This window comes from Cyprinus carpio, chromosome B3 (genome assembly GCF_018340385.1).
Source record: "Cyprinus carpio isolate SPL01 chromosome B3, ASM1834038v1, whole genome shotgun sequence".
In the NCBI taxonomy this organism is placed as follows: Eukaryota; Metazoa; Chordata; class Actinopteri; order Cypriniformes; family Cyprinidae; genus Cyprinus; species Cyprinus carpio.
Genome location: NC_056599.1, coordinates 43,005,076 through 43,025,922, shown reverse-complemented (window position 1 = coordinate 43,025,922; position 20,847 = coordinate 43,005,076). Strand labels below are relative to the sequence as shown.

The following is a 20,847-nucleotide window of genomic DNA, read 5'->3' as shown; positions in this document are numbered from 1 at the left end:
AAGATCGATACTATTCTTACATTTACACATCAAAACTGTTGAATCAGGACAAGAAGTTGTGTTTAGGAACTTTACATTTTTTTAAGGTGGCCATGTCTTATGACGACAAATAATGGAAAACATTCTAAAAAAAAAAAAAAAGCTTTCAGTACCAAATGTGCAGGCTACCAAAGTTAGCTAATTGAATTCAAGTTATTTTTTTTGTCGCATATAATCATGTAAGGTACAATCATAATGGAATGTAAGATTTTCAGTATTACATTATGACAGTATTACAACTATCCAACATTCTAAATGTTAAGAATGAAGAATGTTGTTGCCAGATTGGTTTGTTTTTACAGGCAAATTGTTAAAAATCCACACAAAATTACATAATAAACACCCAAAATAAATCCATAATTAACAATACAATTAATTCATAACTACTACATTGTGGCTCATCACAATTTTTCAATATGAAATAAAACAATTCATATGTATAAATAATGTAATAAGTAATGCTGCCATAAACTATTGACTGATTCATTCATATTCATATATATATATATATATATATATATATATATAAGTAGCTTCCAAAATAGGTAAATTAGAAAATATATAACAATGACACGTATGAAAAATTATCATTTATGCAAATAAGTTGTGTTGTTTTTGTTGACACTGTCTAAAGTGTACTCTACAAAATGTGTGTGTGTGTGTGTATGTGTGTAGTTTTCAAAATGTCTCGAAGGAAGTTCAAGCCTTGCCCCTCCTGCCAAGCACTTAACCAGGTGAAGGAAAATAGAATAGAGCATTATGTGTAATATTCAAATATGTGGTTTTAATATTCTACATTTCTCATTGTTAGGTCAATTGGACACTAAATTATGCTCCTACTAAATGACCCTGTATGATATCTGTACTGTGTTACAAAACAGTGATAATGTAAGCGCGTCTGGTTGATATAAATTTTGATTGCTTGTTTTGCACCAAACACCATTGTCACACCCGGGCTGGCGTGCTGAGTAAAGCTCTCGAAGAAGAAGGTATAACAGGGTATTTTTAATAATCCAGGTAAATCAAACACTCAATAATAAACAAACCTCAACATGAACATCCCGGGCTGGCGTGCTGCTAAAACAAACAGGGCTTTTAAACACCAGGAAAGTAATCAGAGGAGTGGAAACAGGTGGGGAGTAATCAATTAACAAAACGAGGAATGGGACGGAACATGACCAAATAGGGATAACAAAAAAAAGGAACAGAAAGTCCATGACTGTGACAGTTCGCCCCCTCCCGGAACGGTGCGTCCTCGCACCGAAAGAGATAGTCCAGAGGAAGGAGGGTGGGGGTTCAGGAGGTGGGCGTGGGGCAGGCAAGGGGCAGGCAATGGAGAAGGAGCATGGAGCATGGTACCAGGGTGGAGTGGATGGAGGGAGGAGCCATGGAGGAGCCCGGAGCAGTAGGAGCCAGATGGATATCCAGAGGCCAGCCAGGAAAGCGGCCCATGGTGGAGTCGACGGTGGGAGGAGCCATGGTGGAGGAGGGGGCCGACAACACCAGGGCGCCGACTGACGGAGACTGAGCCGATGGCAGAGGAGTCCAAGACGGAGCCGAGCAACCGCAGAGCCAGGGTGACCCCGAGGATCCGAAGGGCCAAGGCGGAGCAGAAGGCTCAGGCGACCAAGGCGGAGGCGGGGCACCGGAAGACCGCTGTGGAGCCGGAGAGTGACTGAGGATGGAGGTGGAGCCAAAGGGAAGGAGGAGCCTGACAGAGCCGGAGGGATGGAGCAACGAGGCGAAGCCAGAGGAATGGAGTCCCGAGGCGGCGGATGGTCGACGACTGACCAAGGTGGAGCCGGAGGGACGAGGGGAGCCCGGTGGAGCAGGTGGGATGCCGGGCCACGGTGGAGACGAGGGAGCTAGGAGCCAAGGCGGAGCCGCCGGGTCGAAGGACCGAGGAGGAGTCCAGGACTCGGAGGCTGGAGGCGGAGGCAGGGAGTCCACATGCCCAGGTGGAGGTGGTGACTGGAAGTCCTGCGGCGAAACTCCGCGCCCAGATGGCGCGGACTGAGGGTGAGCTGCGGGACTGACTGGCACCAGCGGGGATGAGGACGAGGAACTGACTGGTCTAGGACGAGATGAGAGAGGGAGGATGGGAGGAAAGACAGAAGGATCTGGACTGGGCGGAACCAGTGGAGAAACAGAAGGGGTCGAGGCTGGGCGGAACCAGCGGAAGAGGAGCAGAGGAACTGACAGGTCGAAGAGGAGGCGGGAGAGGGAGGATGGGAGGGAACACAGAAGGATCAGGGCTGGACGGAACCAGCGGAAAAACAGGAGAATCAGGGGGCTGGGCGGAACCAGCGGACAAAAGAAACAGGAGGGTCAGAGCTGGACGGAACCAGCGGAGAAACAGAAGGGTCGAGGCTGGGCGGAACCAGCGGAAGAGGAGCAGAGGAACTGACAGGTCGAAGAGGAGGTGGGAGAGGGAGGTTGGGAGGGCAACACAGGAGGATCAGGGCTGGACAGAACCAGCGAAGGAACAGAAGGATCAGGAATAACCTCCCCAAACCAGTCTATTAGATCCATAAGTTCTTCTGTATACTTCCCAGAAACCGCATGCAGCTCACCCTCAGTCGCAGGAGTGTGGGCGGGGCGCTCCTCCACGCCCTCGATCTCCACCAATCGTCCCACGACGCACGGGGTTGCCGGCTCACACACCTGGTCAGTCGCACTCTCGAGTTCCTCCTCCCTGTCGGCGATAGGCTCGGGCTCTGCGGCTGCGGCGGTCTCTAGCTCCGTGCAGCGGGGTGATGGCTGGCTGGTCTCTGGGTCGGGAGTGGGGCTGGGGATCTCCTCCTCAGCGGGGCAGACGGTGAAAGGAGATCCGTTTTGCTCCAGCACCCACTCCACGAACGCGGCGAAATCCTCTCTGGGACCGTTCGCTGGGAGGCGTGCCTTACACCGCTCGCTCAGGCCAGCATAGTAAAACGCACAGAGCGAGCGGTCCCGGGAAGTTTGTAAGGCACGCCAGATCGAAAAAGTCCCTGGTATGGTCCTCCAGCGAACGGTCCAGTTGCTCCAGGCATAGGAGTCGGACGCCTGGGATCTCCATTCCGAGAGGGGGCAAAACAAACAAAAAAAAAACACGAAAAGAAAAAACGCCGCTAAACTGTATAGGTCCGCTATTCTGTCACACCCGGGCTGGCGTGCTGAGTAAAGCGCTCGAAGAAGAAGGTATAACAGGGTATTTTTAATAATCCAGGTAAATCAAACACTCAATAATAAACAATAGCGGACCAGGAGGAACTAAACAACCAGGGTATTTAAACACAAGGAAAGTAATCAGAGGAGTGGAAACAGGTGGGGGAGTAATCAATTAACAAAACGAGGAATGGAACGGAACATGACCAAATAAGGATAACAGAAAAGGAACAGAAAGTCCATGACTGTGACAACCATAGACAATATTAATTAGAGTAGCCTGGGTGTCTCCTACATCTGCCACTTTCACTGTATGATTATAATAAGAAGAAGAAGAATCATGTGTCAATCTAGAGACGCATATTCTGAATTGCATTGTGCTTTGTGTGTTTCCTCTCTTTCCTGTATACAGCCAAATTAAACTCTATCTTGATTGTACTTTTTCTCTGTGACTGTGGATCTGATGTCTCGCTTTGGTATACTTTTACCAACACAGGTGAGCCTCAAAACCTGCAGCTCTTGTTTTGCAGCCATCACCCAAAAAAATAAAGTAGCAGCCAAAAAAGTGACCCTGGACAGGAAGTGGGGGGAAAGGGTCCTAATAAATAGAAATGCTGGAAGAGTGGTGGACTCTGCCCATATTGCAGTAAGTAGAAATGCTCATATTTCATTAAGCAATATAATTTGTTTCACTTTCATTAATATTGTATGGTAGGGCAAGGGCCTCGTTTTACAAAAATAAGTTTAATCTGTCAGTGAATGAATTTGAGGTTGTCATAGATTGCATTCGTGTAACATATTATTTTAATTAATTTGTAATTTGCTTGACACGCATGGAATAGACTTTCTTTTTGACCAGGCGTTCATGTACATTTGTTTACATATACAACCGCCTACATTGTAAATATAACTTTGCTTTAGTAATACACAGGTACTTCAGTATGAGTGTTATTGAAGTCTCTGTCTCTGCTAAAGGCAATTCAAAGAATTCAGACCCAGAGTCACTATTAAAGACAGTCTTGCATGATTATGTAAGTAGATAACATGCTCCTACCTTGCACTACCACCCCTACCGTGTGAATATTTCATCTCACCCTTATAGTGTCTTCACTGCGTTAATTTTAGAGAAAGTGCGTGATGATGTGGCAAAATAACATGCGTGTAAGCCATACTGTGTGCAACATATGTGTTGTTAAAAGCAAGGCCATATTCCAGTGTCCTATTTCAAAGCCACAACTTAAAAACATTTTAATTACTACAGGGGAGATAGTAATGTCACATTAAAAGTGGAAAGGATTCAACCATACCTACTGGAGTAGGACCGCTGTCTATTTTATGTCCGTTGGTGGCATTCCCAAATGAGTGTTTCTGTTTGTCCCCCAATCTACATTTGCAGTGGGCAGAGACAGGTAGACCGACCGGGGGGTTGGGGGGGGAGAGTGTTTGGATCTGGTGGATAGGTGGCCATAAAGAAGGAGTCCAGTCAAAATGTATTTTTGTTATCATATTTTCATTTTGTGTGTGTCCAATCAATACAATTATTATTGAAGGGTGTCAGGACTTTTAGTGTTCCCTTTAGAAACCCAGATTGCTAAGTACTAAACCATCAGCATCCAGCACAACATTACATGAATATTGGTTGTATAAATCAGGGTTTCACAAACGGTTTGTTCCAAGGACCCTTTGTGTGGGAGAAACATTTCCAAGGACCCCCACATAATCAAAACGATTAAGCATATGTTTGCTACCGTTTTTTATATTTTGATGACATTTCTATTCTCTGAAGTTGTGTCCGATTTCACTATTCCGTGTTTTCTAGCTGGTGTGTACTAACTTGGTCTTCAAACTTACATCAATTAAACAGAGTAAAGATTATGAGTATTTGGTGTGCTGTCCGGGGGAGGGCTCCAAGTTCGGGATTTTTGCTAGAACCCAGAGTACTTCCCCCCGTTGTTATAAAAGTATTTAGGACTAGAAGTGAGGAGATGGGGTGGTGGAGGGATGCTGTCAAACTGTCAACGGACAGAGGTATGCTTGTTGTTATATATACACCTCTTAACTCGTTCATTGGATTGATTAGCAGAGTTTGCTCCATTCATGTCTAATAAGGTTTGATTATTTGGAAATGCTCTTCCAAAACTTTGTTAATAAAACATCATGTAATGTTGTTTCTAAGGGGAAAAGCTGGTAAGGTTGATAATGTTAATTGTGTACCTGTATATTAGAAACAGTAGCACTAATGTATTTAATGCAGTTGTTTTCAATAGGGTGGAAAATAATGCAGTGGGAATAACTAATGTTTGCTGTCTGCATTTATTTATTACAGGTGAAAAAACTAAGTGCATTGGGGTATGTCCCAATTCTATTTTTCGCCAAGAAAGATAAGGCCTCTGGAAAGTGGGTGGCTGATGTTGTGACCCATCTGACACCCACTGAGGATAACCTAAAAATTGTGGCCACCATGAGAAAGGCCTACAATTTTTTATTGATCAAAGAAGGTAGGTCATGATAGTTTTAAACTTTTTTTTTTTTTTATGATGGGGGAATATCAAAAATTAACATACACATACAATATTGTAGGGAACTCCACAACGACATTGCCAGAGCCCCAGCATCAGACTCAACCCGAGCCCCAGGATCAGGCTCAACCCGAGCCCCAGCATCAGGCCCAGCCCGAGCCCCAGCATCAGGCCCAGCTCAAGCACCAGCATCAGGCCCAGCATCAGGCTCACAAGCACCAGCATCAGGCCCAGCATCAGGCTCAGCCCAAGCCCCAGCATCAGGCCCAGCCCCAGCATCAGGTCCAGCCCAAGCCCCAGCATCAGGTCCAGCCCAAGCACCAGCATCAGGCTCAGCCCAAGCCCCAGCATCAGGTCCAGCCCAAGCACCAGCATCAGGCTCAGCCCAAGCCCCAGCATCAGGTCCAGCCCAAGCACCAGCATCAGGCTCAGCCCGAGCCCCAGCATCAGGTCCAGCCCGAGCCCCAGCATCAGGTCCAGCCCAAGCACCAGCATCAGGCTCAGCCCGAGCCCCAGCATCAGGTCCAGCCCAAGCACCAGCATCAGGCTCAGCCCGAGCCCCAGCATCAGGTCCAGCCCAAGCACCAGCATCAGGCTCAGCCCGAGCCACAGCCTCAGTTCTTGGCCCTGGCTGAGTCCCAGTCTCAGGCCCAGGAAAATGAGACCTTTTATCTTTTAGATTTATACCCTGTCTCTCCCCCACCCCCAACAAAAAAAAAGAAAGTGTAAGTGAACTGTGGTCTTCAGTAGTAGCTCCTCACTGCAGAACACAAGATCCAAGGGGCGTGGTTGGATCCACATCTAGGGGGTGGAGTTTGATAGGTTTAGGGGTGGAGCTCTGGCAGATGGGTAGGTTTAGGGGTGGAACTGGGCGGGTTTAGGAATCAGGGGGTGGAGACGGGTAGGTTTCGGTAGATGTAAGGAGGGAGGAGTTGGATCTGGATCCAAACACTCCCCCTGGATCTTGTGTCCTGTAGTGAGGACCATCTCATGGTCTTAGCACACTATGTATGAATTTCCCCTTTTTTGTAATCATTATTCATTAAAATACAGAATTCTTCAAGTGAATTTAAGTGCAGTCAGTTAGTTAATAGTGAGTAATTTTCAGTGGCCAGTCTGATACACAAAGAAGTTTGTCCTTGCATACACACCTTTCAGTACTGAACACGCACTCTAGGAGTCAAGCAATTGGCAATACACACTTGAGTAGAGATGAATACACACACACACAAATCAGTGGGCAGCCCAGGTAGCTTATCCCCTCCCCCCACCCCCACCACTGTTCTCAAGTCTGCTTCAATAACCTTTAGGCTAGGCTATATGATAATAAGTCTACATTTCGGCTATGAAATCACTGAATTTGATGACTAAAGAGCAGTTCATTCCAGGAACGATAACTATTACCATAACCATAACGTTAAAAGCATCCAGACTGACCAACGATAAGCAAAGTCTCACCTTGTGTTAATAAATGTGATGGCTAAAATGTGATGGGTTCTTACTGGCTGTTAGCTTTTTATTGTTCTCAAAATCGATTTAAAAGCGATCCCCAACGATATTGTTCTCCATGTAGTTATCATTATAGTTTATCATATTAACAAGAACAATATCTTTTTTTATAGTTATCGTTCTTGGTGTGAATGGCCCTTAATATAATATTCAAAGTTCAAGGACAATGGTTAATGTTGTTCCCCAGGGTTTTATGAATCTTAGTTAAGAAAGTTTTTTTTTTAAATGTTTTTTGACACTCATGGTTAATTAATATATTTATTTTTTGTCATTTAAGGTTGCCGGAAATGCAGTAGGCAAAAAGTTTTCAAATACGACTCCATAACAGGAAGAAGGATAAATGAGGTAAGAAATATAGTTTTCATTGGGCTGTCTCAACATCTCTCCATTGTCTGTTGCTCATCTGGCATTTCACAGATCCAAAATACTAAACATTTAAGCAAGTGGTAATTTGAGTCCATTTAAGTTCAAATGAAAGCCAAGTGGCCTTGCCCCAAAAATTATGAAATTCAAAACCTGATTATATGTTTGTGTCTTTCTGCAGGGGCAAGCAGAAGTAAGGGTGAAATGGTTACCTTGCTCTGCATGGTATGTACTGCTTTATATTGGTTTATATTGCCTTCATACATATCCTTTCTGTTTCCACTTTTAACCATCTCATAGGTGGTGGATAAAGGTTGGAACATAAGGTCGGAATGTATATTATAGCACACCTGTGTAAATGTACAGGTGGGTCTCAAAGTTTTGCAACCAACAAGCAGCGTTGAGAGAAATGTCAAGTCCACTATATTTTAAGTCCAGAGTCAATGCAGCCTTCTACCTGGAGATTTTAGAGCATGGTTCCATCTACTGACGAGCTTTATGTATATGCTGATTTCCTTTTCCAGTAGGACTCTGCCCCTGCCACAGTGCCAAAACTTCTAGTAACTGATTTGCTTAGTATGGTATTGCTGTGCTTAACTCGTCTCACCTGAACCCCATAGGGAGGACAATGATATAAACCAAACCCAACATTAAAGACAACCTCAAAGTCACTATCAAAGCAACATGGGCTTCCATAACACCTCAGCAATGCCATACACTGATGGCGTCCACACCACATTGATGCAGTCATTTGTGCAAAAGCAGCCAGAACAAGTAGAATGTATGCATTAAAATTTTTGATAAGTCAGATTTGTAAATTTATTTTCAAAAGGTCGACATTTCTGTATTCCTCTTTATTATAATATAGTGATTTGATGATGATTTTTGGTTTTCATGAGCTGTCAGCTGTCATCAAGATTAAAACAACAAAAATTGCTTGAAATATTGCACAATATTGTAATTTTGGAGACCCACATGTTTATTAATTACACTGTTTGTTACACTGTTGGTATAGGATGGATTAAATGCAGTGTCAAATATTTTCTACAGGATTTAGCCACTTGCTCTTTTCAGTACCATGCATAATAGCCCCTGTGTGATTATATGTAGGAAGTAGACATTCACCAATATACTGGCAAAAATCTGTATCAGCCAAGATCATCCTTGCTGACTGATATAGGCTATTGGCTAGTTAACCTTTCTATGACTTCATAGATCGGAGTGGCTGATGTTTATCTGTTACATTGCATCAAGCATTACAGTATATATGTATAGGTTTGTATAAAAACAAATACAAGGCCGTACAATAATTTTTTACAACTATTTATGCTGTGAAACTATTATGTTAAAATGGCCCCTCTGTTTTTTCACTGTTCTAATGTTGTTATTATTATTTTTTTTTTACTGATACTTACAGTGGAAAAATCTGGGAGGAGACATGGGAGCCGGCCTGCCAGTTCTCACCAGGTGTCAAGCATGTGTGACGTCACCCATTCATCTACAATTCAGTATGAGTTGAATACCTGCTATGAGTTGTCGAGTTCGCTGTTACGGCACAGCCATCCTGTTTGCGCATGTGATGATTTTAGATAAGAAGGAGGAGCCACGTTACACACTTTCAAGTGGTTTCCACCCTAACATGCTGTCATGCTGTTTTTTTCTTTATTACTGATTCTTGCTAAAAGCTGTGTTCAAATAAATCAAAGTGTTACTATATTTCTGTTTATGTCTTTCCATTCACCTTGTGGGTTAGCCAATTAACTGAAATATTCTTCAACACATCAAATTATATATTGCAATATGATGCACCAAAATATGTAGGAAGGTGGGACATGTTTTCAATCATATTAACTGACACCATGAAGAGACAGTTGATTCCACCAGCTAAATCATACATTTTCTGTATAAAGGGTAGCTGAGGTAGGCAGGGGTGGATAAATGCACAGGCTTACCAAGACCAGATGTCAAGAGGGTCCAGAAGCCTCTAAAAATGTGAAAGCATGGTTTTTTTAATTCAGGAAAGTTTCTAAAGGCTTTTTAAAAAAATGCTTCTAAAGGCAAGGCACATGAAACCCTGGCTTCTGCACTAGTGGCCTTTTCCATTTACTTTGACACACTGAATGTGTGTGTGCAAGTCTACCCCCGGATGGGTAGTAAAAAGCAGAAGACAATACATTTTTTTTACACTTTTAATGTTATTATTTCAATCTATATGGGCCAGGGAAGCTGGGTTTTTTTGTTGTTTATTTATATTTTTTAAACTATAACTATCAATATTTATTTAGATGTTATCATGGTATTAATTTCTTTATTTGCATATTATTTTGGTCTAATTACCGGAGAAATATTACAGTATGCTGTAATACAGAATATTATTATATGATCCGAGCTAGACATATTCAAAGCCTATATTCCACAATGCAATGCGGGCATTCATTCACAGAATCGGACAGCGATCAGCTGGTCTTTAACGCCAGTATCGCTTCACACACACACACACACACACACACACACACACACACACACACACACACACACACACACATATATATATATATATATATATATATATATATATATCACTCATTGGTTTTGTCACCAGCAACAACACTCCAGAAGTGACGTAAAATATATATATATATATATATATATATTAGCAAAATTGCAAAATTGACTTCATTTGTTTAATATATGCTTTTTGGGAAATGTTCTAGCTTTCTAAGAAATGTGTGTTTGCACTATTGTAAAACATTTCTTGAATTAAAAAAAAAACAACAATAACATACAACAACAACAACAACATAATATTCGTTATATTAATGTTTTTGTCTAACGTAGTATTTGAAGATTTAAACAATACAGATAACAATAATAATAAAATACAGTTTCATGTATTTGTCTCATGTATTGTGTGCTCGTCGGCCGGCGGCAATTTGAAATGGAATGAAGACCATTCACGGCCATAGTGATTCACGGCAGAATCCAAGTATAGGTCTCTGCAGGAAAGTAATGGGAGTTACTAGATCAAGGTGTTTTTACACCATGATACATGATTGGTTTATGTAATAGTGACGTTAGGTTTAGGGGTGGGGTTGGGTAAGGGGGATCACTTAGATTGCATGATTCAGAAACACCCAGCAGTTTGAAAATACCCACATGGTGATAAACGCCCACTTTTGCTCTGCAGAGACCTAAGTTTCGCAGAATCACAGGAGTCGAACATGTCCCCCACCCCCCCCTCCCCCCGAAATAACGCACATGCTTTGTGACAGTTTTTGTGGCGCGTCTATTATGGGATTTTGTAGTTTGCAGATTATGGCGATTTTCATAATTAGAAGTCAAAAGTGTACAATTTTGGGATACACCCTGTGATTTTGGGGGATGGTGAACACACTGGTGTCTTCAGATTTAAAAATAATCGTTAAATAGGTGAAAATAGCTTTACTACCATATTGACAGTGCTTACAGTGGTTCAAATGCTTCAACCATCAACAACTTACATATTTTATCATACAGCTGATCTATACTTACAAGTCAAAACAACATAAACAAGTGAGGCCCAGTACTATAGCCTGGTCTTATGTGTTTAGCACCTTCTGTTGCTGAATGACAAGTGAACACTTCAAGGTTCAGAGGTCAATATTTCAGCAGGCTTAATGTATCCTCTTCAGAATGAGTGTTAATCCCCGTTAGACCTTTCCAATGATGTGTTGGCTATACCACTGTTGAAATTTGTCTACTACAACGTTTAAATTTTTACATTTCATGGTTTGCAGATGATGGGCGATTTTGATAGCCTCCTTTATTGTCCCCAGAGGGATATCTGCCTTGAGTTCAATGCTTCACACAAACACTTTTGTTTTATCATCATGCTGATCTATACTTACAACCAGCCTAAACAAAGTGATATGTAGTCAGACTAAAGCCAGGGTTGCCAACTCTACGCATCTGGAGTGACACTTATGCTTTCAGGTCAATCTCACGCTTAAGTCCAAGCTGATCACGCCAGTGCGTGATAGTTGGCAACCTGCTGAAGCACGTCACACAGTAAATCTATTGCTCCTGTTTCACAAGGATGACGAGCAACACACAACTTGGTCAAGTTATTGGAGCCTCAAACAACATTATTTAAAGCAGGAGCTACTGTATCCCAAATAGGGCTATAGTTGAAATATGTTTTAGCATGTTGAGACCTTTGCCAATGATGTGTTTGGCTATAGATGGATCAGACCCCATTATTTATGCTTGCCCACTGTTTCTATTCCTCTCCCACAATTTTCATATTAAAATACCCTGTAATGCAGCCTTGTATAATATAAAACCCTCTGATTCACCATGAGTGTTTGCTCTAAATGATTACACCCACTTTCAACATGGCCTTCCAGCCAAGGGTATTGTCCATATACACACCAATAGGCGCAGAGCTGATATTGTTCAACATTTATGACATCCTGATATCTTCTGACCCATGTCACGACCCTTTCATCAGCTTGTGAAATGGTTTAATGAGATGTGTGAGTTGCCAAGTCAAGTCACCTTTATTTATATAGCACTTTAAACAAAAAAGATTGCGTCAAAGCAACTGAACCAACTCTTGTTGATGCTATATTTTTCGTCACTGTATTGAATAAATACCTGGGGTTGTTTGTTTTCTTCTTTCTGGACAATCCCAGAGTTTAAGGTCCAGTTGTCATGGTATCCTCCAGGAGGAGGACCAGCACCACCGTCCGCCGCGATGTTCCTGCGGACTCCCGCCGCTGGAAGTATAGGATTTGGAATGTCTTTGTGCTCCATGGTTGGCTTTACTATGCTGATAGTGGACTGTGGGGCGCACTCCTCACTCACAGTCCCGATTTTATTTCAGAGTGACCTTCTCTTAGACAGGTTTCCATCCAAGGCTATGAGCCCTATCTGCCCATGCTATTTGACCCCTAGCTGGGGGCAGTGGTTGGCAGACGCCAGGGCGTATCCACACGCCGGTGGGCCTGCACGTCGTGCCTCTGGGGCCCACTGCTGCTCCGAGATCCCCTGCAGATTAGCCTGGGGTCTCGCGGCACCCAGTATCCGTGTGTGGCCACGTGGAGGCACTGCAGGAGTCTTGGTGGTAGAGAGGCTGTGTACCGGCAGGAGGAGGCTTACGCACTCGGCTCCTCTTATTCACCTCCACTAGGGGGGCTAGCCGGTGGCAGTAGCTGAAAGCAGAGAGTAGCAGGCAGGAGCAACATGCAGCACACAACATGCAACATGCACTGACAACAAGTACTTCTACGCACTACTGCACGTGACGCATCACACACACCCTGTGCAAGCACAACACACTAAGCCAGCATTAGGGGGGTGGACTCATTTAAAATAATGTAATCATCAGGTTTTAGCCAGGTTTCTGTCAAACAGAGCACATCTATATTATGATCAGTGATCATATTATTTACAGAAAGTGTTTTCGTAGAAAGGGATCTGATATTCAGTAAGCCAAGCTTTATCATTTGTTTATTCGTATTGCATTTGTTTTTTATTTGTTGAACCTAAATTAAATTGTTACTCTTAACTTCCGTTGGACGTTTTTTTTTGTATTTTCTAGTTCGGGGAACAGACACAGTCTCTATAGTGTGATATCTAGGTGAAAGAGTCGCTATGTGCTGAGAATTAACTGACCTCTGTGATGTGAGGCAGCTGGCAGACAGTCGTTTTAGTCAGTCTGTCTGCTTCCTTGTGTCTGTGTGCAGAAGGCTGAGCAAGAAGTGTGCCAAAAATTGAATAATTTAATGTGATTTTAAATCAAAGTCTCACACATAAATATGCTCATGTTTTTTTTCCCCTGTAGTCTCTGCTATTAATATTTATCAACCACAATATTAGAAAATTAAATAACATGTATGAAAAAAAAATGCTTCTGTTTGTATGGTTTATTTTTTGTTTTTCAAACAGTACAAGTAAAAAACAAATGCAAATTAGTCAAACGAGCTATTAGGCTGTATTTTTAAACACTCAACTGTAGGTTTTTCATATAGTCAGGAAATGTAGTTATTAAAGCAAATCTTGAAGTAATTCAGTGAGGCTTCCCTATTAAACATCCAAATTCTGAAAAATTTAATTGTGTGTATATAATAACCACTATTGTGTATATAATTAAGTCACATTTTCAAGTTTTGGGCCAGTTTTTGCATTTGTTGAACCTCTATGTACTTTCACTGCACATGAGAAGCAGCTGATAAAGTCCTGTCAAGGATGCTTTCAGAGACCATTTGTAGCATGAGATGATGCAAGAGTCCAACTTCAGAAAAAAAATGGGTTTGTGTGTCAATGTAAAACTGTCAGAAAACTCAGATTTGCCAAAGCAGATGACATTAGTGGAATTATGTTTATTATTATTATTACAATGCACATATTTACACCTTCCTGCAAACTTTTTCCGCACAGTTTTGTTCTACCATAAACAGAAGATTACTATTGGAAAAACAGTTACTTAAATTAATTACATTCATTATTGTTGTAATGTCACATGTAGATATGATGAATACTATTATTCAAGCATATCTGACACACAAACAGTGTTTCCTCCATGTTGATTTGACCGTGGTGGCCCCCCACAGCAACATTTCTGACCCCCTACGGTATCAGAAATAGGGCTGCATTGTAAGAGTGGGAGAAAAAATAAACAAAATAAAAATAAAAAGGAAACTCTGCAACAAAAATGACTTAATGCTCATTTCTCACTTGAGAGCTCATAAAACTCATCTGACAATTCAGAGTCACTGTCGTATCCATCCCAATCATTCTGGAAGTCCATACTTGTTCCAGTCAAAACTTTAGAATAACAGTCTCTTGCATGCTTCATCATTCTGGTGACTTCTTGCTTCTTTCTCAAAGTTAAGCTGAGGAAACCCTTGATCCCTTCTTCATTTAGATCCCACAGCTCACCGTAAAACAAACATTATCAGAAAAAAAAAATTCCAATGCACAGTATAGTATTTCAACGCATTACTTAATGTGTACTTTTCAATGCCTCACTGGTAAGCTGGCATGACATCTCCTTGAGTGTGTCTGCACGAGTGGAGAGAGATTTCCAATGCTTTGCCATCTCAGAAAGAACAATCTTCTTCTCCTCCTCAAGTCTCCTTATAGCCATCACAACATCAAACGCCTTCCTCTTGGTTTTCAAATCTACAGCGTCTGGGATACAGTCGTGGAAAATAAGTCAATTATAAGTATGATTATTTTTCAAAGAATTTCTGAGATAATCTGGGATAAGGCATAATTATTTTTTTGCTACTGTGAATTAAACAAAATTGTCAACAGATTTGTGTACATACCACCATGTGAAAGTTGCCATGGCCAAACTGTCTCGTCAGAGAGAATGATGTCAAAGGCGATTCTTTCTGTATCTGGAACCATACTGTTGTATTTTTCAACAACAGAGCTAAGAATGGCCTTCTCCTCTCTGATTTTGCGCCGGATCCGGGCCCGACCTTTGCTGCCATCGGTGTCTTTGTAAAGGCGCTGGGACCTTCTTTTAATGCTGGCCACCAGCACCTCTATTCTATTGATCACTGCGTCAAGATCGGCATTCTTTTGGGATGTTGTTGCTGAGAAGAAAAAAAAAAGTGTGTGTAAACATTTCACATTTTCATGGCAGTAACTGAAACGCTATAATGAAGTCATAAGGATGATCCCTCTTTGCTTTTTTTTCCCCCTTTATAAAAAAAAACACAGCTCCTAGAGGAAGGACATGCGAGTCTCAATCATTTCATATTTATTAGCGTGTATAGGAAGTATGTAACAGGGTACCAAAGAAAATTACAACGTAGCCAAGATGGGATCCACTAACTGCAAGAAATGTCCAAACTTCTGGACTGTGCACCATTCAGGTACTTTCAGGGTACTTTGTTTTGACATAATTTCCAGTGTGTATAGTGTATAGTACATACTAAAATTTGGCATTTTTATTGCATAAGTACATGACCAAAAAAACAGTGTATGTATGATTTCATTTTAAAACAATAATTACTTGCAGAAGCATGTCTCCCATTATTCTGCAGAACTGAGACATTGAAGTAATAGTATAACTCTCACCTTCTGCCCACTCCTTAATATCAGTGACCCAGCCCTCAACTTCAACCTGTGTCACTGCCAGCTGGATTCTCATGCTTTCCAGGTCCTGAAGTTGGCTTTCCAGACGTTTTGTGGCTTCAAATAACAAAAAAAGGAAACGAAAGTAGAAAAATGTTATACCTACAAAAATATACAATAGAAGGTATTTACAATATAAGAAAATAACAATACTCATCTCTACCTTCTGATATCGGCAGGCAAGTGAAGTAGCCAAGTTATTAAACTTTTGCTGATTCCAGCGCATGGCCATCAATGTAAGCATGTCAGTATGTCCTACAAAAAAAAAAAATAAAATAAAAAATAAAATAAAATAAAAAAACACAACACCACATGTCCCTCACTGGCTACAATTTTCTTGTAACACTTTCAGTCTAGTGCAGTGTGTGGTTACCTTACCTGCTTTGGACATGTGCTTCGTGGTCACAGCAATCCTAGAGAGGAAGGCGTTACACTGCTCAACCTCCTCGCCAAGTGTCAATCCGGCCCCTTGCTGGTAAGCTCCACTCCATTTAACCTATTGAAGAAAATACTTAAAAGCTGCCAACATTCCTTTGCAGGTGTTTAGGGACAGTCAATGACATTGTAATGTTTTCTTACCTCGCATTTAAAATCATGGGCTTTGGCATGAAACACTGAGAGGAATGGTTTCATGCTCAGGAGGTGCTGGAGCTCCGGGCAGCTTTTTGTGACTTTGTTGAGGTAAGGCCAGTACTTGCAGGTTACATCCATGGCAAAAAAGCTTATTGGCGTATTTGCCAGCTTGTTCTGCAGGTAGAGGGGATAAGCATATATTTCTCCCCTGAACATGTTGAGAGCGGTGAGAAAAACTCCATGTCGACAGACTGCAAGCTCTAGTCCCTCCTCATCAATTTTACTTGAGGATTTCTGAGACGTTTCCCTTGCAGCTGACCACTCCCCTCCACAGACACCTCTTCCAGAGACCTACAAAATGGAAAAAGGTTGTTATAAAAAGTAAGGAATCACCCAAACAATGTCGAGATGTTATTGGTGTTTTTTTTTTTTAGAAATATTATAAAACAAGTTTACATGGTTGGTGGTAGAATGAATGTAATCCACAAATCTCTCTACTTCATCATCTTTTGCAATGAAGATGCCATCAAATAAGGCTTTTTCTTCAGATCTAAATGAAAGAAAGATACACATTGACCTTCAATATGACACAGCCAAGGTTACTTTAACAACACTGCAAATTACACACATTTTGAAAGTACCTTGCTGCATTCTTAAAGCGGTAGTGCTTGCGATTTCCATCCACAGAAACAGCAAGCATGTCTGGGGTGCATGCAGGGCAGACAAAATGCTCCTCCCTGCAGATCTTATCCACCTCAAATCTAACAGCCTCCCACTCCAAAAAACTTTTTCTGAAGCTGTCTGCTGTGATCTTCCCAATCTGTTTCAGAACAATAAAACATGCCAACATAATTCACAGTAAACTAAAGTCAGTAAGGTCAAAGGTGACGCCAAATCCTCCACCATCGAGCCTCCAAAGGCAGCTGCTCAGCCCAGTGCATCATTGGAAATCTTTTGGCTCTTTGTATGTCACGGACAGAAAACATCACAACCAAAAAAATTTTTACATTTAGTGTACGAATTTAGATTTTTTTACAGAGCGGTAGTTTTTACACAAAAATTTGGAATATTAGATGACGTTCTGTCAATGTATCGTGTATAGCTAAATCACTGTGTTTTGATATCATCAACATGCTCCAATTATAATAATCAATGTGTTGATAATGTCACCATAGTCATTCTACAATACACGTTAATACTAGTACTAGTTGTTAGTGATTCCCACCACTAATACTCACACGGCCAAAGCGGAGAGTTCGTTGATCAAGCATTCTTAAAAATGCTTGGCATGACAGTCCTGGTGCTGCCATCTTCAACTCTTCATATGAATAAAACACATCTGTAGAGTACACTGTGGAAAAGTGAAGGGTAGCAGGCCAGTAGTCATTACGGACTAAGTCATCCACTCCAGGGCTCCATGTGGTTTTGCATGCCTCGCATTTCATCTCAGGCATACTGAGATCATATCATCCTGGAAAAATCAAGAACACATTGTATTATGCACAACTCTGACAAATGCATTGGGAACTAGAGGTCCCTCCCGCATGTCCCGACACAAAAGACTGCAGCGCGGGACAGGTTTTGAAAGCTCTATGCGGGACTGGCCGGGATGAGACAGGTGTGTTTGCTGGTGCGGGAGAAACAGATGATTCACTGCATTTCCGCAAATTAAATATTTGTGTAAAACAACATACACAAATAAGAAAGTAGTGCATGTAATTATAGTTCAGCTGGATGATATGTTAGGCAGCAATAAAAAAAAAGAAGGTGTTTAAGCAGTCTAACTGACAATGTTGTTTACGTGGTTTCAATTCTTTCCCGCTGCTCTATCTGAAACTTGAAATTGAAAGCATGACAGAAGAAGTGGACACCACTGGGCTACTTCAGATGTTCTTGAATTTCTAAAGAAAAGTAGCCTACATTATAATCACCCATATAGTACAGTCATAACCAAGAAACTTAAAATCAGACATCTGGCAGTCTTTCTCAGTTGTCAAATGCATCTTTCGTGAAATAATGCAAAACTGAACATCCCTCCTGCCTATCCTGTGGTCTTTCACAGGAGGGAGATGCACATACGGTTATCGATGCGGATGGGAGTGGGACTAAAACAACACATTGCAGAACGGGACCGAATATTGCAGGAAAGGGGGGGGGGGGGGGGGGTGCAGGACTGAAAATCCTGCCCAGCGCAGACCACTATAGGGAACGTTTGAATAGAAATAAATAAGCAGTTTTTTTTTATTCAAATAGGACAATGGAAAGTGTCAGGAAGCAAGTGGGAGAGCCCTATGGGGTGGAATCAGGTTAAAGTCCAACCCAGGTCCCTATGGGCACTTTGCCCAGAATGTGATATGGACACTAGAGCCACTTGATCTGGAATGTTCCCTTAAGTTCATCTTATTCTTACCATTCATTGTAACCACAGCAACAACTTTTCCTGTGTTGACACTCAACGATCCTGGAGAACAACTACATATTTTTTTGGGCATCTCCAACGGCACAATACACACTGAAAGACACATCATATGCAGGGATTAAAGACATGCATCGTACTATGTACTAACTCGGAAGTATTCTGTAATCATTTTTTTTAATAAATGATTTGAAAAGCTTTAAAGATAAAGTGTGTTTCAGAGAAAGTACTCAAAAGATTCCTGAGAGGCCTATTATACTGTAAAGTTATTTAAATAAACTGAGAATGGGACTAGGGCTGCACAATATATAATTGCGCTTTTTCTGACAGATAAAGCGATTACCATTTCCAATATGATTTTTGAATGTGAATGATTTGATTTAGTTCAATATTCCAAATGTCTCTTTAATTTGTGCCACCTCTGATAGGTAAGCACAGCCAGTGTACAAGACTAACACCCACTGACTGACTGAAGTTCGCCAATCAGAATTTTTGTACCCTTTACGCACTACGCAGACCCACCAACCAGAAGTTGCACAGTCAAGGAGGATGACGTGAATATAAAAGTCAAATGTCACAAATGTACCTAAGCATGATTATTTGCAGATTTTACCATTAGGCAGTTGCGTTGGATCATATTGCAATTGTGATTGCATTAATTGTGCAGCCCCAAATGGGACACTCAAAAAAAAGAAAGAAAAAAAAGAAATACAGCTTACCACACTGGGAAAGAGCCCTCTCCACGACACAGGTTGTTGGAGGCAATGGCTGAAAGAATCCAGCTATTGTTGCATCCCTGTTGTGGAATACGTGGTTTCGGTGTATACTGACATCACAATCAGCACAGAAAAATGGTTGTGGTCTGCAGTCACGACAACGGACAGCAGCTGGACTGATGCCACATTGTTGGCAGATCTGAGTTGTCACATTTTGTTGTGCTACCATGGTATTCACCAGACAGGCTCTTTCTTTCTCCCACCTCTCTGAGAGGAGACTTTTTCGAGTAGACCAGTCTGAAGAGGCCCGTGGTGGTGCTGGTGCCGTTTCCTGATCATCCAAGTCATCACCCTGTGAGTGGTTTAGCTCTTCAAGGAAAGTCTCTGTTAAAATAGTACATCATATTTAAAAAAATAATTTCTACACTATCAAAGTATGTAACATGGATGTTGTCGGTTATCCTGTTGCAAAAACATGTAATTTACATTCTAATTATTAGAATCTGTAAACAAAATGAACTGATAGCGACAAAAAAAGAACATACCAACAGTGTCAGGAGGACAGTAGTTGGTTAGCTCAACGCTGCTGTCCAACATTCTAGGATGAGCACCAGCCTTACGACTGTAGCTGTGACTAGCTGTAGCAGAAAATAAAACCTAAATCAACCTTTACAGCATTACAATTCCAAAGATTTTGACAAGCTCATTTTATTCCACACAATGATACAAACTTTTATTAGCCCAATTACGTTGTCTATACCCCTTTGGTGAGTATGTCATAAAAACTGCATATCTCATACCAGACACATGACTGATTCATGTATTCAATCCCAAGAGGTAAAACAATCTACATCTCCATTTTAGATATATGTGAACAATCACAGGAGTTCTCCTTTAAGTAATATAACTGAAAAATAAAACTGACCCATTTGGTTTCGGGATGACCTTGGTCTGTCATAGACAACATTTCCATCACTGTCTCTCTTCAACCACCTGACAGGTTGATGGCTGGTGGATGGTGCTGCCTCCTGTTCTCCCGACATCTTATTAATGAAATCCTGGAGTTCATAATTTAATTCAGAATGTTCAACAAGCTCATCAAGCTCATCAAGGACCTGTTCGAAATTGGAATGGTCACTCATGACGAACAAGGACAAACAAAACAACACTAAAGGGATAGGGGGAAGAGCAAATGAGCAAGAACCACGGAGAACTAGACGGACTAACAACAATTAAATAGACAAACGTGGCTCTTAAAAGTGCCTTTGTTTTTGCTTTTTAATGAAACAGAAGTTTTAAAATAAATGATGAAGGAACAAGGGGACCTGTTGAGAGAAGGGAAAGATAATACATTCAGATTTGAAGATCATGCTACATACAAATACATATATACTGAAAAACTGAAAGGTTTAAGAACTTGAGAAAATGTTGGTCA

The 20,847-nt window shown here is 41.5% G+C and overlaps 3 protein-coding genes and 1 long non-coding RNA gene across 5 annotated transcripts; 2 read left to right on the top strand and 2 right to left on the bottom strand.

The window, feature by feature from the left end:
• The first annotated feature begins 660 nt into the window (after window positions 1–660).
• On the top strand, window positions 661–6,551 carry LOC122136643 (putative cyclin-dependent serine/threonine-protein kinase DDB_G0272797/DDB_G0274007). Of its 2 annotated transcripts, XM_042721040.1 has the most exons (4): window positions 661–773; window positions 3,683–3,832; window positions 5,513–5,684; window positions 5,767–6,551. In XM_042721040.1, exons 1-4 carry the CDS (start codon window positions 687–689, stop codon window positions 6,432–6,434), a joined length of 1,077 nt encoding a protein of 358 aa, XP_042576974.1. In that variant the 5' UTR covers window positions 661–686; the 3' UTR covers window positions 6,435–6,551. The 2 variants fall into 2 exon arrangements, with proteins under 2 accessions (XP_042576974.1, XP_042576975.1); XM_042721041.1 differs by lacking the exon at window positions 661–773 and having other exon boundaries at window positions 3,594–3,832.
• Window positions 6,552–7,427: 876 nt separating this feature from the next.
• On the top strand, window positions 7,428–9,188 carry LOC122136649. Its single transcript, XR_006154289.1, has 3 exons — window positions 7,428–7,559; window positions 7,759–7,802; window positions 8,995–9,188. It is a non-coding gene; the product is annotated as an uncharacterized LOC122136649 (long non-coding RNA).
• A 5,095-nt stretch (window positions 9,189–14,283) lies between these two features.
• On the bottom strand, window positions 14,284–17,761 carry LOC122136854. The gene is made up of 10 exons (XM_042721439.1): window positions 17,519–17,761; window positions 16,922–17,100; window positions 16,737–16,830; window positions 16,287–16,631; window positions 16,086–16,203; window positions 15,871–15,962; window positions 15,651–15,765; window positions 14,891–15,163; window positions 14,574–14,750; window positions 14,284–14,471 (listed from the first exon to the last, which is right to left on the bottom strand). The coding sequence occupies exons 1-10, from the start codon at window positions 17,732–17,734 to the stop codon at window positions 14,284–14,286; spliced, it is 1,797 nt and encodes a 598-aa protein (XP_042577373.1). The 5' UTR covers window positions 17,735–17,761.
• Window positions 17,762–18,446: 685 nt separating this feature from the next.
• LOC122136646 lies at window positions 18,447–20,464 on the bottom strand. The gene is made up of 4 exons (XM_042721043.1): window positions 20,338–20,464; window positions 19,958–20,050; window positions 19,416–19,796; window positions 18,447–18,792 (listed from the first exon to the last, which is right to left on the bottom strand). The coding sequence occupies exons 1-4, from the start codon at window positions 20,453–20,455 to the stop codon at window positions 18,608–18,610; spliced, it is 777 nt and encodes a 258-aa protein (XP_042576977.1). The 5' UTR covers window positions 20,456–20,464; the 3' UTR covers window positions 18,447–18,607.
• Between the last annotated feature and the right edge of the window lie 383 nt (window positions 20,465–20,847).